This window comes from Delphinus delphis, chromosome 11 (genome assembly GCF_949987515.2).
Source record: "Delphinus delphis chromosome 11, mDelDel1.2, whole genome shotgun sequence".
Taxonomy (NCBI): domain Eukaryota; kingdom Metazoa; phylum Chordata; class Mammalia; order Artiodactyla; family Delphinidae; genus Delphinus; species Delphinus delphis.
Genome location: NC_082693.1, coordinates 21,919,571 through 21,934,569, shown reverse-complemented (window position 1 = coordinate 21,934,569; position 14,999 = coordinate 21,919,571). Strand labels below are relative to the sequence as shown.

General features: G+C 37.5%; 1 protein-coding gene across 3 annotated transcripts in view; it reads left to right on the top strand.

Moving 5' to 3' along the window:
- Positions 1 to 14,999, top strand: part of ITPR2 (inositol 1,4,5-trisphosphate receptor type 2) — a 527,727-nt gene that overhangs the window by 359,274 nt on the left and 153,454 nt on the right. For all 3 annotated transcript variants that reach the window (XM_060024473.1, XM_060024471.1, XM_060024470.1), the window contains 3 exons: positions 4,282 to 4,465; positions 5,175 to 5,431; positions 14,540 to 14,740. In XM_060024473.1, the coding sequence (XP_059880456.1) occupies positions 4,282 to 4,465; positions 5,175 to 5,431; positions 14,540 to 14,740 (642 nt within the window). The remainder of the gene's footprint in view (positions 1 to 4,281; positions 4,466 to 5,174; positions 5,432 to 14,539; positions 14,741 to 14,999) is intronic.

Here is a 14,999-nt window from a genome sequence, read left to right as displayed (position 1 = left end):
TGACTCATCAAAGAATTAAATGTAGAAGAAAAAGAATTAAGTGCATTAATTAAATGAGGTAATATATATAAACTCCTCGCACAGTATTTGTCATTAAAACAAGTTCCCATAACATTCCCCACCCATCTCAGATACTTTTTCAGAAGCTCAGTACTCTACCTTTCCCTTTTGCCCCAAATCTCTCAGTGCTCGTTACCCTGCTGCCTCTCCCTGCTTTCACTGGTGTGGGGAGAGAAGAACCATGTCTTCTTTTCTTCGTTCTGTTTGCTCATCCACCTCAGGAGGGGTGACTTGAGAGTCATCGTTCATCTATTCAGTGCTCTGCTCCAGTGAGCGGTGTGCTCACTTGCATGCAGGATCAGACCACTGCTTCTAGAAGGCATGTGTTTCACTTTGAAATTCCTGCCAAGTTGTGTCTGGACTCCCCCCACTTAAAGGCAGAGCTCGCTCATTGTGTGATCCCCGGAGCTGGGAAGTGTTCCCAGGGAACAGGCATCATCCTCCCAGCCCTGCCGCTCACTAATCCGATATTTCTAGGTTTGCCTTGGTCAAGAAGGAAACGATGCTTACAACTAATTGGAAAATCCAGAATCCATTTTCCCTCTTCATGGCAAGTAGAAGCCACATCTAATTAAACGCTAAAAAAAAAAAATCATGTTACCTCTAAAGATATCTCTCCAAAACACACGTTATTCTCCTGCTTAAAATCAGTCACTTTCCCTGTAAAGGCAAACTCTACCGTAGTCCATAAGATCCTTCGTGATCTAATCTCTTCAAGTTTTCCATCTTTCCTTTCTTATTCCATCTCTCCCCTCCCCCGTCCTCTCTCTTGTGCACCAGCTATACTAAGCTCTTGTAGTTCCTTAGATGTGTTGTGCCGTTTCTCATGTCACTTTCTCCTCTTCAAGGACTCAACTCATGAACTTCTTTTGGAAGCCTTTTCTGATCCTATGTCCCACTGGGCAGAATTGTCCACTAGGTACTGTATGCATCTGCTCTATCCTGCAGGAGTTCATCAGGCCATGATTCCTTAGAGGTTGAGACCACATGTTTTCCATCTTTGCATCCCTTGTGTCTGGCACCATGGCTGGCCCAGCCTAGGGATTCAATAAATGTTCAGGAGTGAATGGCTCTATGAATGAATGGTCCGAATCAAATTCTACCTCATTCACAAAGTCTTCCCTGTCTGGTTGGGGCCTTCGGGACCAGTCCTTTATCTGAGCTCCCATAGCATTTGTTTCTTTGATGCTCACTTGGCACTTTGCCGGTGCAGCTTTGTTTGGTTGTTATTTATTTGACATCCTGTCTCTCCAGTTAAATGTCATCTTCTTTAAAGTAGGGCATCATGTCTTGTTCTTTATATCTATGCTGCTTTATAGCCATTCAACAAATATTTGTTGGTGTGGATAGCATTCAATGATTTTTGTATAAGAAAACCTTCTTTTAAGATGGGTTATGACAGTCTCATGTACCAGCCTTACCCTATTCGTGTTTCTCACTTATCTACATCATTGTGTAACCCAGATGTCAACTGTGTGCTCCTGGCCCTAAGAGGTCTAGTTGAGGTCAACTTGAATCCTTGCCCTCGCCAAGACTTCTGCCAAAATCCAGGAGGGGTTACATTCTCATGGTCTCGCTGGCCACTAATGTCTTGCTTTCTTATTAGTTCGTGGGCTGTCTTGGCACATGGCAGCTTCTGTAGTACTAAGGTAGGAATCTGATCCTCTTCCTTAATTTCTATCCTCCTAGCTACATAAATCAATTTATATGTTTAATATACTTTATTAGAGAATGGTTGAGGGGGAGGATAGAGGAGGTGGTTAGATTACAATTTCAAATTGCACGCTAATAATAGCAACAATGAAAATAATACCTCCACCAAGTGCTATTCTTGGTGCTTTCTGTGTAATAACTTGGTTAATCCTCACAAACAACCTGTGCAGGAACTTGTGTCTTCTATCTTAACAAAGAAGAATCTGAGATATACCTAAACTCACATAGCTAGTCAGAGATCGAGCTAGGATTGGAACCCATGCAGACTGGCTCCCGAGTCTGTGCTGTTAACCACTGCAAACATCTCCTTTCGAAAATACCCTTCTACCGCTTCACTCCTAGGAAGTTTCACTGGCTGATCACCCTGCGTCAAACCCTGGTCTTACTTCATCTCTCTGGTTCCTCACTTCACTTCTCTTCTCTGTCCTCTCATTTCTAGTCTCCCCCACCCCCTTCCTGGGGGAAAGTCCTTCCTCTGTCACATAGATCTGTTTATCTATCACCCGTGGCTCCCCCCAAAAACCTTAGAGTTTCCTCTTATACTCTGAAGCTCATGGAGGTGCTTCCCCAGTCAAAGCCCACCTTTTTTGTGAGGTAAATCGTTATGCTACCTGTTGAGGTTATATACACATATAAAAAGCATACTGTTTATCTTTATTAAAATCATACCGTTCAGTGTTATAGAGCCCTGGTTTTTAAAAGTCTGTGTAAATCATCTGATATTTTGAGCTTAAGGGGTTATTTTATAAATTTAGTGATTTAGAGTCAGAGAATCTGGATTTAAATCCTAGCTCTACCCACTTTCTACTTATATAATATTGGGCAAGTTGTTTACATTCACCAAACCATATTTTATTGATCTACAAAATGGAAATAAGAATACCGTGTTCATCCCACAGTTGCACTGAAAGAATCAATGAGATAATATACGTCAAGGAACAACATAAATTATAAAACTTTGTTTTAATAGAACCACAAAGTTCTTTAACTTCCTCATTAATATATAGGAATCCCTTTCTACCTTCTAACGCCATTATTTTGAAAATACTAGGGTTCAAGCATGAGCTTAATTTATGAGACCACAGAGGTCTCTGAATGCTGAATTTATCCTTTGAATTAACAGAACCAGCTTGACTGTTTCACTGTGGTTGCTATGGTTACTGTGGCTTTTGGGCCTGCTTTCTTGAGTTGCTGCTAGCCCTCTGCTTAGAGCTTCCCCCTTGTAGGTATGAAGCCAACTTGTAAGACTTCATGAAACACTTGGAGAATATGCATTGCCCACATCACAAATCGCAGGACAGGCATCCATTTCAAGCCCTGATGTCATTAGAGTCTCACCTATAAGTTCCAGGACCTATGAGTCATGGTTTCAGGCATTCTTTCAGGAAAGTATATCTGCAGGAGCCAAACATCCCCAAAATTGACTGTTTAGATATATTGGATTATGGTCAATTCTAGTTGATCTGGAAGTCATTATTTCTTCAGCTGTTTTCTTCCCGTTGTCTCTCATCAAGGTTATATAACTCTTTTTTATCAGCACAGTTCCTGGAATTATTATCTTTATTAATTTTTTTTTACTTTCTCTTGTTTGTGTTGCATCTATTCCAAGGTTTTAGTCTTAATAACTTACAATTTCCCCACCCAGTGTGAATCCTGACTTCTTTGGAGCGTACCACCTTTCCCATCTCCTACCTCTTCGGTTACTTCCTGAAGTCATTAAGCAGACCATGATTAGGGCAGATATTCTCAAGTTTCAGTATTTCCACCTCTCCGTGAGATATGTTTTATCATACTTCGGGTGTTGAATCCTTTCTACATCATTATTTACTCTAAAGCAGAATTCACTTTATACATTTTATGGTGGGCTTGCCCTAGACCCCATGCAAAGCAACATATCTAATAAAGTACCGAAAGAATTTAGTGCCTACTTATCAGTGGGTTCCTGTGAGTGAGGCTGCCATGGTAACACATTCTAAATTAAATGTACTATAATTTAGACAAAGAGAAAAATAACTCTTTATAGACTCACATTTACCATCAGATTAGTGGTTGTTTTCCATGCTAGATTACAAAGTCACAAGGGCAGAGACTGTAGTTGTTTCCCCTGTTTGTTCTATCCCTTCATAGCATGGGACCCGGCACATAGTAGGCCCTCAGTAAATACGTGTTGAATCAAAACCTGACTTCATAATAATATAAAAATCAAAGCGCTCTTTGCATACCCCTTCTTACAGTACCTTTGTAAAATTTTAAAACAAATAATCAGTAAAGATGAATTCAATAACATGAAATTATGTTGGATTTTAGTGGAAAGTGCTAAGCAAATACAAGCTGTTATTAGGACACAGTAAATAGTACAGGAGACTAGCAAAGCTGTCAGTTTATGAAATAATCATGGGCAGCACATTAAATATAGACTTTTATCCATAATGCTTATGTTTATTTCAAACGTAAAAACATTATTTTCTCCCCTTGGGTATAGATGTCTTAAAATATGTTTTCTTGCAGTATTCCTTCTACCAGCAGTTGCACGAACAAAAAAAGTCAGAAAAATTCTTCAAAGTTCTCTATGACCGAATGAAGGCTGCTCAGAAAGAGATAAGATCAACAGTGACAGTTAATACCATAGACTTAGGTAACAAAAAAAGGGATGATGACAACGAATTGATGACATCTGGCCCACGAATGAGAGGTAAAGAAATAGTTGAGTATTGGGGAGAATAGAATGAGAGAAAAGAGGGGTAACACAGTTTTTAGATCTCTCTTATGTTTTTTATCTCACTTGTCTTAGTCTAATTATTCCAGCTGTGACTCTGTTTATGGAACTCCACCCTTGAATTTTTGTGGTCATGGGGTTGACCTTGAAAGAGCACTGTAGGGCCAAGCTCAAGCAAGGAGTTATCAGTGCAAAGCAACAAGTGACATGAAAATGTTTGATTTCAGTGTGAAATTTATGGTAAAGAACAACTGCCCAAACCTTCTGAATGTTCATGAAATTTAAACTGTAAGAACAGGAATTACAGCAGTGAACTCTATGAAAGATTTTTGGTATTTGGAATAATGAAGTCGTCAGTGTAGTAAATACAAATCATCTAAATATTAACATTTTTGAAGTTTGCCCTATTTTCCCACCTTCTCGTATTCAAGAACTCTGACATTTTATATTTATCACAAAGACAGGAGCCCTTCTAAAATTGGCTAAGCATTAAGATCTTTTTTTAAATATCCCAGTGCAAAGTTAATTTTTTAGTTGCTACCTCTCAGATTCTTTTTGGGAAATTCTTGCACCTCTTGTCAGGTGATTTTAAATTCAATTGTTAGAGAATTTGGATAACTGTCTTTTTTTTTAATTAGCAAAAGGAAGTTAATTCATAAATGTAAGAATACTGCTTTATTTTCAGTAAGAGATTCACCATTACATTTAAAAGAGGGAATGAAAGGGCAATTAACAGAAGCTTCTTCGGCAACATCCAAAGCATACTGTGCGTACAGAAGAGAAATGGATCCAGAAATAGACATCATTTGCACAGGATCAGAAGCGGGAAACGCTGAGGAAAAGTCTGCGGAGGAAGTAACAATGAGTCCTGCCATTGCCATCATGCAGCCGATTCTGAGATTTCTTCAGTTACTCTGTGAGAATCACAACCGGGAACTGCAGGTATTTGTTCTATTTTGTGTGAAAGCTGAGCATACAGCCTATGATTATAGGTAGTTAAATTCAAATAAAACTAACAAGTAGTTTTGGAGAGAGTTTGGGAGAAATAATAAAAACAATAGTGCTCTTCTGAAATGGAAGAAACTTTGGTATCTAAGTGAAGAAAAATGAGAGGAAAATTCCTTTATGCATGAAAAAAAATCAGGCTCCTGCGGTATCATTCTTTGCATTTTCAACTCACATCTCTTTAGCCTCAGTGGGTATCATCTAACCTTAGGACTCCGGGATTTGTTAAGTAAGGTCACATTTGCCTCATCTGTATCTTTCATGGTTTTATAAGACTGTAGAAACTTTCATCATTCCCAACTCAGTTCATATTCCTTGAGCGAGGATACAGAGTATCTTTGTATGTCTTCATTAGAAACAGAGTTAATAAAGGGGATTTTTCTTTCTTTCTTTTGAAGTGTAGTTGATTTACAATATTGTTTTAGTTTCAGGGGTACAGCAAAATGATTCATATATATATATTTCCTTTTTTAAATTCTTTTCCATCATACCTTATTATGAGATATTGAATAGTTCCCTGTGCTATACAGTAAATCCCTATTACTTATCTACTTTATATATGGTAGTGTGAATCTGTTAATCCCATACTCCTAATTTTTCCCTCCTCCTTCCCCCTTCCCCTTTGGTAACCATATGTTTGTTTTCTGGCTGTGAGTCTGTTTCTGTTTTGTAAATAAGTTCACTGGTACTGTTATTTTAGATTCCGCATATAAGTGGTATCTCTCTAGATCCATCCATGTTGCTGCAAATGGCATTGTTTCAATCTTTTTTATGGCTGAGTAATATTCCAGTGTGTGTGTGTGTGTGTGTGTGTGTGTGTGTGTTACATCTTCTTTATCCATGTGTCTGTTGATGGACACTTAGGTCTCTTCCATGTCTTGGCTATTGTGAATAATGCTGCTGTGAATATAGGGGTAAGTGTATCTTTTTGAATTAGAGTTTTTGTCTTTTCTGGGTATATGCCGAGGAGTGGGATTGCTGGATCATATGGTAACTCTATGTTTATTTTTTAAGGACCATCCATACTGTTTTCTATAGTGGCTGCACCAATTTACATTCCCACCAATAGTGTAGGAGGGTTCCCTTTTCTTCACACCCTCTCCAGCATTTATTATTTGTAGACTTTTTGATGATAGCCATTCTGACTGGTGTGAGGTAGTTTGGATTTGAATTTCTCTAATAATTAGCAGTGTTGAGCATCTTTTCATATGCTTGTTGGCCATCTGTATGTCTTCTTTGGAGAAATGTCTCTTTACGTCTTCTGCCCATTTTTCAACTGAGTTGTTTGCTTTTTTGATATTGAGTTGTATGAGCTGTTTATATATTTTGGAAATTAATCTCTTGTCGGTTGCATCGTTTGCAAATATTTTCTCCCAGTCTGTAGGTTGTCTTTTCGTTTTCTTGATGGTTTCCTTTGCTGTGCAAAAGCTTGTAAGTTTTATTAGATCACATTTGTTTATTTTTGCTTTTATTTCTTTTACCTAGGAAGACTGACCTAAGAAAATATTGCTACAATTTATGTCAGAGAATATCTTCCCTATGTTCTCTTCTAGGAGTTTTATGGTGTTATGTCTTATATTTAAGTCTTTAAGCCATTTTGAGTTGATTTTTGTGTATGGTGTGAGGGAGCGTTCTAACTTCATTGATTTACTTGGGGAAGAGGATTTTTTATAGCAGTGAAGGTTGATACCTTTGTAAATTAATATAATCCTGGCCTTACATCTTCTTTGGTACATTTTTTGTTGTCAAATAGATGAACTTAGGTGTGCCTAGGAATTTTGGCCCCTTTGTTTTGGGCATCATTTGTACATGCTGCTTATGTCACCATAGAAAAACCACATGAATGGTGACATCATGTCTAAGAGCACAACTCCAGTATTAGAGCAACAGCAGAGTTTGAAGCTGTGTTTTCTAGTAAGCATCTAAAGTGCAGGTGTTCTGAATTGGTAAGAGAGGGTAGATTCATATTAATTGGATTGAATATCCTCCAAGGAGATGAGACCCTCAGGAATTAATGAATGGCGGAAGCCATGACTCTTGTGGACCACCCCACCACAACTTGGAGAGAGCTGCTGCAGAACTGTCAGCAGGAAAAGACCAGAAGCTTTATTTGCAGAGGGGAGATATTGAATATGTGCCTGTGCACTTATCCTGACCCATGTGGTCTGTCCATGTGGGAAGTGGATGTGTAGTATCTGATCAAACATTTTACTGATAGGAATGTGGGATCAAACAATTTGGAAAATGCTACTTATAAAAGAGTTTTGTTTTATTATGAATCAGTGTTAGAATTATTCACAATATCTAATATGTAGAAGCAGCCCCAGTGTCCATTAACAGATGAATGGGTACACAAAATGGAGTGTGTACAAAAAATATAATATCATTCAGCCTTAACAAGGAGGGGAGTTCTGACATGCGCTACAACATGTATGAAACTGGGGACATTATGCTAAGTGAAATAAGACACACAAAAAGACAAATATTGTGTGATTCCACTTATATGAGATAGAGTAGTCAAAATAATGAAGACAGAAAGTAGAAGGGTGGTTGTCAAAGGCTAGGGAGAGGGAGAATATGGAGTTGTTAATAGGTGTAGAGTTTTAGTTTTACAAAGATGAAAGTAGTTATAGAAATGGATGATGGACATGGTAGCTAAACATTATGAATATGTTTAATACCACCGGACTGTGTACACTTAGAAATGGTTAAGAGTAAATTTTATGTATATCTTGCCACAATACAAAAAATTGAAAAAAAATCACAAATGCAAACTAAAAGGAAATAGAATAAATGGTAGAAATGAATTCAAATGAATTAAATAGTAAATTAAATTTGTGAAAATAAGTAATAAAATAAAATAAAAGTTTCCATCTTTGCTTACCCTTTCACCAGGTTTATTCCCCCATGAAATCACTTTTTTTTTTGTTTGTTTATACAGCAGGTTCTTATGAGTCATCAGTTTTATACACATCAGTGTATACATGTCAATCCCAATCTCCCAATTCATCACACCACCACCCCCATCCCCCCGCAGCTTTCCCCCCTTGGTGTCCATACGTTTGTTCTCTACATCTGTGTCTCAACTTCTCCCCTGCCGACCGGTTCATCTGTACCATTTCTCTAGGTTCCACATATATGCGTTAATATACGATATTTGTTTTTCTCTTTTGGACTTACTTTACTCTGTAGGACAGTCTCTAGATCCATCCACGTCTCAACAAATGACCCAATTTCATTCCTTTTTATGGCTGAAATATTCCATTGTATATATATATACCACATCTTCTTTATCCATTCGTCTGTCAGTGGGCATTTAGGTTGCTTCCATGACCTGCCTATTGTAAATAGTGTTGCAATGAACATTGGGATGCATGTGTCTTCTTGAATTATGGTTTCCTCTGGGTATATGCCCAGTAGTGGGATTGCTGGGTCCTATGGTAATTCTATTTTTAGTTTTTTAAGGAACCTCCATACTGTTCTCCATAGTGCCTGTATCAATTTACAGTCCCACCAACAGTGCAAGAGGGTTCCCTTATCTCCACACCCTCTCCAGCATTTGTTGTTTGTAGATTTTCTGATGATGCCCATTCTAACTGGTGTGAGGTGATACCTCATTGTAGTTTTGATTTGCATTTCTCTAATAATTAGTGATGTTGAGCAGCTTTTCATGTGCTTCTTGGCCATCTCTATGTCTTCTTTACAGAAATGTCTATTTAGGTCTTCTGCCCATTTTTGGATTGGGTTGTTTGTTTTTTTAATATTGAGCTGCATGAGCTGTTTATATATTTTGGAGATTAATCCTTTGTCCATTGATTCGTTTGCAAAAATTTTCTCCCATTCTGGAGGTTGTCTTTATATTTTGTTTATGGTTTCCTTTGCTGTGCAAAAGCTTTCAAGTTTCATTAGGTCCCATTTGTTTACTTTTGTTTTTATTTCCATTACTATAGGAGGTGGATCGAAAAAGATCTTGCTGTGATTTATGTCAAAGTGTGTTCTTCCTATGTCTTCCTCTACGAGTTTTATAGTGTCTGGTCTTACATTTAGGTCTCGAATCCACTTTGAGTTTATATTTGTGTATGGTGTTAGGGAGTGTTCTAATTTGATTCTTTTCATGTAGCTGTCCAGTTTTCCCAGCACCACTTATTGAAGAGACTCTCTTTTCTCCATTGTATATCCTTGCCTCCTTTGTCATAGATTAGTTGACCATAGGTGTGTGGGTTTATCTCTGGGCTTTCTATCTTCTTCCTTTGATCTATGATTCTGTTTTTGTGCCAGTACCATATTGTCTTGATTACTGTAGCTTCATAGTATAGTGTGAAGTCAGGGAGTCTGATTCCTCCAGCTCCGTTTTTTTCCCTCAACACTACTTTGGCTATTCTGGGTCTTTTGTGTCTCCATACAAATTTTAAGATATTTTGTTCTAGTCCTGTGAAAAATGCCATTGGTAATTTGAGAGGGATTGCATTGAATCTGTAGATTGCTTTGGGTAGTATAGTCATTTTCAGAATATTGATTCTTCCAATCCAAGAACATGGTATATCTCTCCATCTGTTGGTATCATCTTTAATTTCTTTCATCAGTGTCTTATAGTTTTCTGCATACAGGTCTTTTGTCTCCCTAGGTCGGTTTATTCCTAGTTATTTTGTTCTTTTTGTTGCAGTGGTAAATGGGAGTGTTTCCATAATTTCTCTTTCAGATTTTTCATCATTAGTTTATAGGAATGCAAGAGATTTCTGTGCATTAATTTTGTATCCTGCAACTTTACCAGATTCATTGATTAGCTCTAGTAGTTTTCTGGTGGCATCTTTAGGATTTTCTGTGTATAGTATCATGTCATCTGCAAACAGTGACAGTTTTACTTCTTCTTTTCCAATTTGTGTTCCTTTTATTTCTTTTTCTTCTCTGATTGCTGTGACTAGGACTTCCAAAACTATGTTGAATAAAAGTGGCGAGAGTGGACATCCTTGTCTTCTTCCTGATCTTAGAGGAAATGCTTTCAGTTTTTCACCATTGAGAATGATGTTTGCTGTGGGTTTGTCATATATGGCCTGTATTATGTTGAGGTAGGTTCCCTCTATGCCCACTTTCTGGACGGTTTTTATCGTAAATGTGTGTTGAATTTTGTCAAAAGCTTTTTCTGCATCTATTGAGATGATCATATGGTTTTTATTCTTCAATTTGTTAAAGTGGTGTATCACATTAATTGATTTGCGTATATTGAAGAGTCCTTACATCCTTGGGATAACCCCACTTGGTCATGGTGTATGATCATTTTAATGTGTTGTTGGATTCTGTTGCTAGTATTTTGTTGAGGAGTTTTGCATCTATATTCATCAGTGATATTCGTCTGTAATTTTTTGTTTTTGTTGTATCTTTGTCTGGTTTTGGTATCAGGGTGATGGTGGCCTCATAGAATGAGTTTGGGAGTGTTCCTTCCTCTGCAATTTTTTGGAAGAGTTTGAGAAGGATGGGTGTGAGCTCTTCTCTAAATGTTTGATAGAATTCACCTGTGAAGCCGTCTGGTCCTGGACTTTTGTTTCTTGGAAGATTTTTTATCACAGTTTCAATTTCATTGCTTGTTTTTGGTCTGTTCATATTTTCTACTTCTTCCTAGTTCACTCTTGGAAGCTTATACCTTTCTAAGAATTTGTCCATTTCTTCCAGGTTGTCCATTTTACTGGCATAGAGTTGCTTGTAGTGGTCTCTTAGCATGCTTTGTATTTCTGCGGTGTCTGTTGTAACTTCTCCTTTTTCATTTCTAATTTTATTAATTTGAGTCCTCTCCCTCTTTTTCTTGATGAGTCTGGCTAATGGTTTATCAATTTTGTTTATCTTCTCAAAGAACCAGCTTTCAGTTTTATTGATCTTTGCTATTGTTTTCTTTGTTTCTATTTCATTTATTTCTTCTCTGATCTTTATGATTTCTTTCCTTCTGCTAATTTTGGGTTTTGTTTGTTCTTTCTCTAGTTCGTTTAGGTGTAAGGTTAGATTATTTGAGATTTTTCTTGTTTCTTGAGGTAGACTTGTATAGCTATATACTTCCTTCTTAGAACTGCTTTTGCTGCATCCCACAGGTTTTGGATTTTTCTGTTTTCATTGTCATTTGTCTCTAGGTATTTTTTTATTTCCTCTTTGATTTCTTCAGTGATCTCTTGGTTATTTAGTAACGTATTGTTTAGCCTCCATGTGTTTATGTTTTTTACTTTTTTTTCCCTGTAATTGATTTCTGATCTCATAGTGTTGTAGTCAGAAAAGATGCTTGATATGATTTCCATTTTCTTAAATTTACTGAGGCTTGATTTGTGACCCAAGATGTGATCTATCCTGGAGAATGTTCTGTGTGCACTTGAGAAGAAAGTGTCATCTGCTGTTTTTGGATGGAATGTCCTATAAATATCAATTAAATCTATCTAGTCTGTTGTGTCATTTAAAGCTTCTGTTTCCTTATTTATTTTCATTTTGGATGATCTGTCCATTGGTGTAAATGAGGTGTTCAAGTCCCCCACTATTATTGTGTTACTGTTGATTTCCTCTTTAACAGCTGTTGGCAGTTGCCTTATGTATTGAGGTGCTCCTATGTTGGGTGCATATATATTTATAATTGTTATATCTTCTTCTTGGATTGATCCCCTGATCCTTATGTAGTGTCCTTCCTTGTCTCTTGTAACATTTTTTATTTTGAAGCCTATTTTATCTGATATGAGTATTGCTACTCCATCTTTCTTTTGATTTCCATTTGCATGGACTATCTTTTTCCATCCCCTCACTTTCAGTCTGAATGTTTCCCTAGGTCTGAAGTGGGTCTCTTGTAGACAGCATATATATGGGTCTTGTTTTTGTATCCATTCAGCAAGCCTGTGCCTTTTGGCTGGAGCATTTAATCCATTCACGTTTAAGGTAATTATCGATATGTATGTTCCTATGACCATTTACTTAATTGTTTTGGGTTTGTTTTTGTAGGTCCTTTTCTTCTCTTGTGTTTCCCACTTAGAGAAGTTCCTTTAGCATTTGTTTTAGTGCTGGTTTGGTGGTGCTGAATTCTCTTAGCTTTTGCTTGTCTGTAAATCTTTTGATTTCTCCTTCGAATCTGAATTAGATCCTTGCCGGGTAAGAGTAATCTTGGTTGTAGGTTCTTCCCTTTCATCACTTTAAGTATATCATGCCACTGCTTTCTGGCTTGTAGAGTTTCTGCTGAGAAATCAGCTGTTAATCTTATGGGAATTCCCTTGTATGTTGTCATTTTTCCCTTGCTGCTTTTAATAATTTTTCTTTGTCTTTAATTTTTGCCAATTTGATTAGTGTGTGTCTCAGTGTGTTTCTCCTTGGGTTTATCCTATATGGAACTCTCTGCGCTTCCTGGACTTGGGTGGCTATTTCCTTTCCCATGTTAGGGATGTTTTCGACTATAATCTCCCCAAATATTTTCTTTGGTCCTTTTTCTCTCTCTTCTCATTCTGGACCCCTATAATGCGAATGTTGTTGCGTTTAATGTTGTCCCAGAGGTCTCTTAGTCTGTCTTCATTTCTTTTCATTCTTTTTTATTTATTCTGTTCCGCAGCAGTGAGTTCCACCATTCTGTCATCCAGGTTACTTATCTGTTCTTCTGCCTCAATTATTCTGCTATTGATTCCCTCTAGTGTAGTTTTCATTTCAGTTATTGTATTGTTCATCTCTGTTTGTTTGTTCTTTAATTCTTCTGGGTCTTTGTTAAACATTTCTTTCATCTTCTCGATCTTTGCCTCCATTCCTTTCCCGAGGTCCTGGATCATGTTCACTATTGTTATTCTGAATTCTTTTTCTGGAAGGTTGCCTGTCTCCACTTCATTTAATTGTTTTTCTGGGGTTTTATCTTGTTCCTTCATCTGGTACATAGCCCTCTGCCTTTTCATCTTGTCTATCTTTCTGTGAATGTGGTGTTTGTTCCACAGGCTGCAGGATTGTAGTTCTTGCTTCTGCTGTCTGCCCTCTGCAGAAGTTGGTTCTTTAAAGAAGATCGGTAAGATTCTTATTCCCTCAGCAATACATATGGAAACTCCTCTATGCTGTCATATAGTTTGCTGTAACCTCTCACCTCTAGCAGGAGCACTGAGACCGTGGGGATGCTTATCCATGGCATTGAGTGGACAGAATGCATAATCTCTCGATAGACTTGGTTCTAGAGAGGGTCCCCCCACTGGCTGCCGATTCAGTTCCTGCGGGGCCCCAGCTGCTCCAGCTACTGGACCGCATCTGTCAGCAAGCGGGCAAGGTCTCGAAATCACTCTAACAGGTTGTGTTTCCTTCCAGACATTTTTATGCACATATAAGCATACTGATCTGTACATGTAAACCTTTAAAAAAATACACACACAATATAATGGTCTTCCACTTACTTTTATCATTTACTAATATATCTTATTACTAAATTACTTATTACTAGATTATGTTTATATCAGTACATATTGAAGTACCTCATTCTTAGAGCTTCAATATATTCCAGTGTTTGGATGTACATTTATTTATTAAATCAGTCACATTGTGATGGATATGGTGCGGTTTCCAGTTTGGGCTGTTATAAGCAGTATGCGGTGAACCTCTTTGCAGTCGTATGTTAACTGAAAATATTGATAGATGCTTCCAAGTTGCCCTCCATAATGGTTGCATCATTTACTGTTTGAAGCTACACTGTTTATAAGGGATCATTTAGTTGAGTATTTGATTTCTTCTTTCCCTAATGAATTTCTTTCCAGTTTCTTTTTCCTTCTTTTCCTACTACCTATTGTTTTTGTCCTTTGTATATAGTTTTAAGACAATGATGTTGAGAAATATTTGTTATGAACCATACTGATAAATATAGATGCTTGGGAAAAAAATGCATCTTTTATTTCTTAAACCCAGGAGAAATTTAATAAATGTAAATGCTTCCATATAAATAGCCATTCCATTCCACATTACCACGGGGATCCTCTCGAGTTAGAAAAACACTCCTATGGAGAGAACTAAAAACAATTATCACAGTGATTTTTTTTTTAATGCTTCAGGTATGCTTTCTTTTGCCTTTAGAATTTCTTGAGGAATCAAAACAACAAAACAAATTACAACCTTGTCTGTGAGACCCTTCAGTTTTTGGACTGCATTTGTGGAAGTACAACGGGTGGCCTGGGCCTCTTGGGTCTCTACATCAATGAGAAGAATGTAGTGCTGGTCAACCAGACTCTGGAGAGCTTGACTGAGTATTGCCAGGGCCCGTGCCATGAAAATCAGGTAACTGTGAAAGCAGCCCTTCACGCACAAGTATTCTGACCAGTCAGCAAAAGGATCAGATTGGTGAAGGAGCCAAGCTTTGTGTGCCTGTAAAAGACCTTTCTTCTTGCTTTGCCAGATAGTTTTACCTTCCTAACAAAACATACAAAGACTGAATTATGGACTAACAAATACTATGCCATATTTTAATTTAATTTCACCTTAAAAGGAAATTCCCATGAAAATATTCCAGATAAAAATCAGAGTTATCAAAAAACGT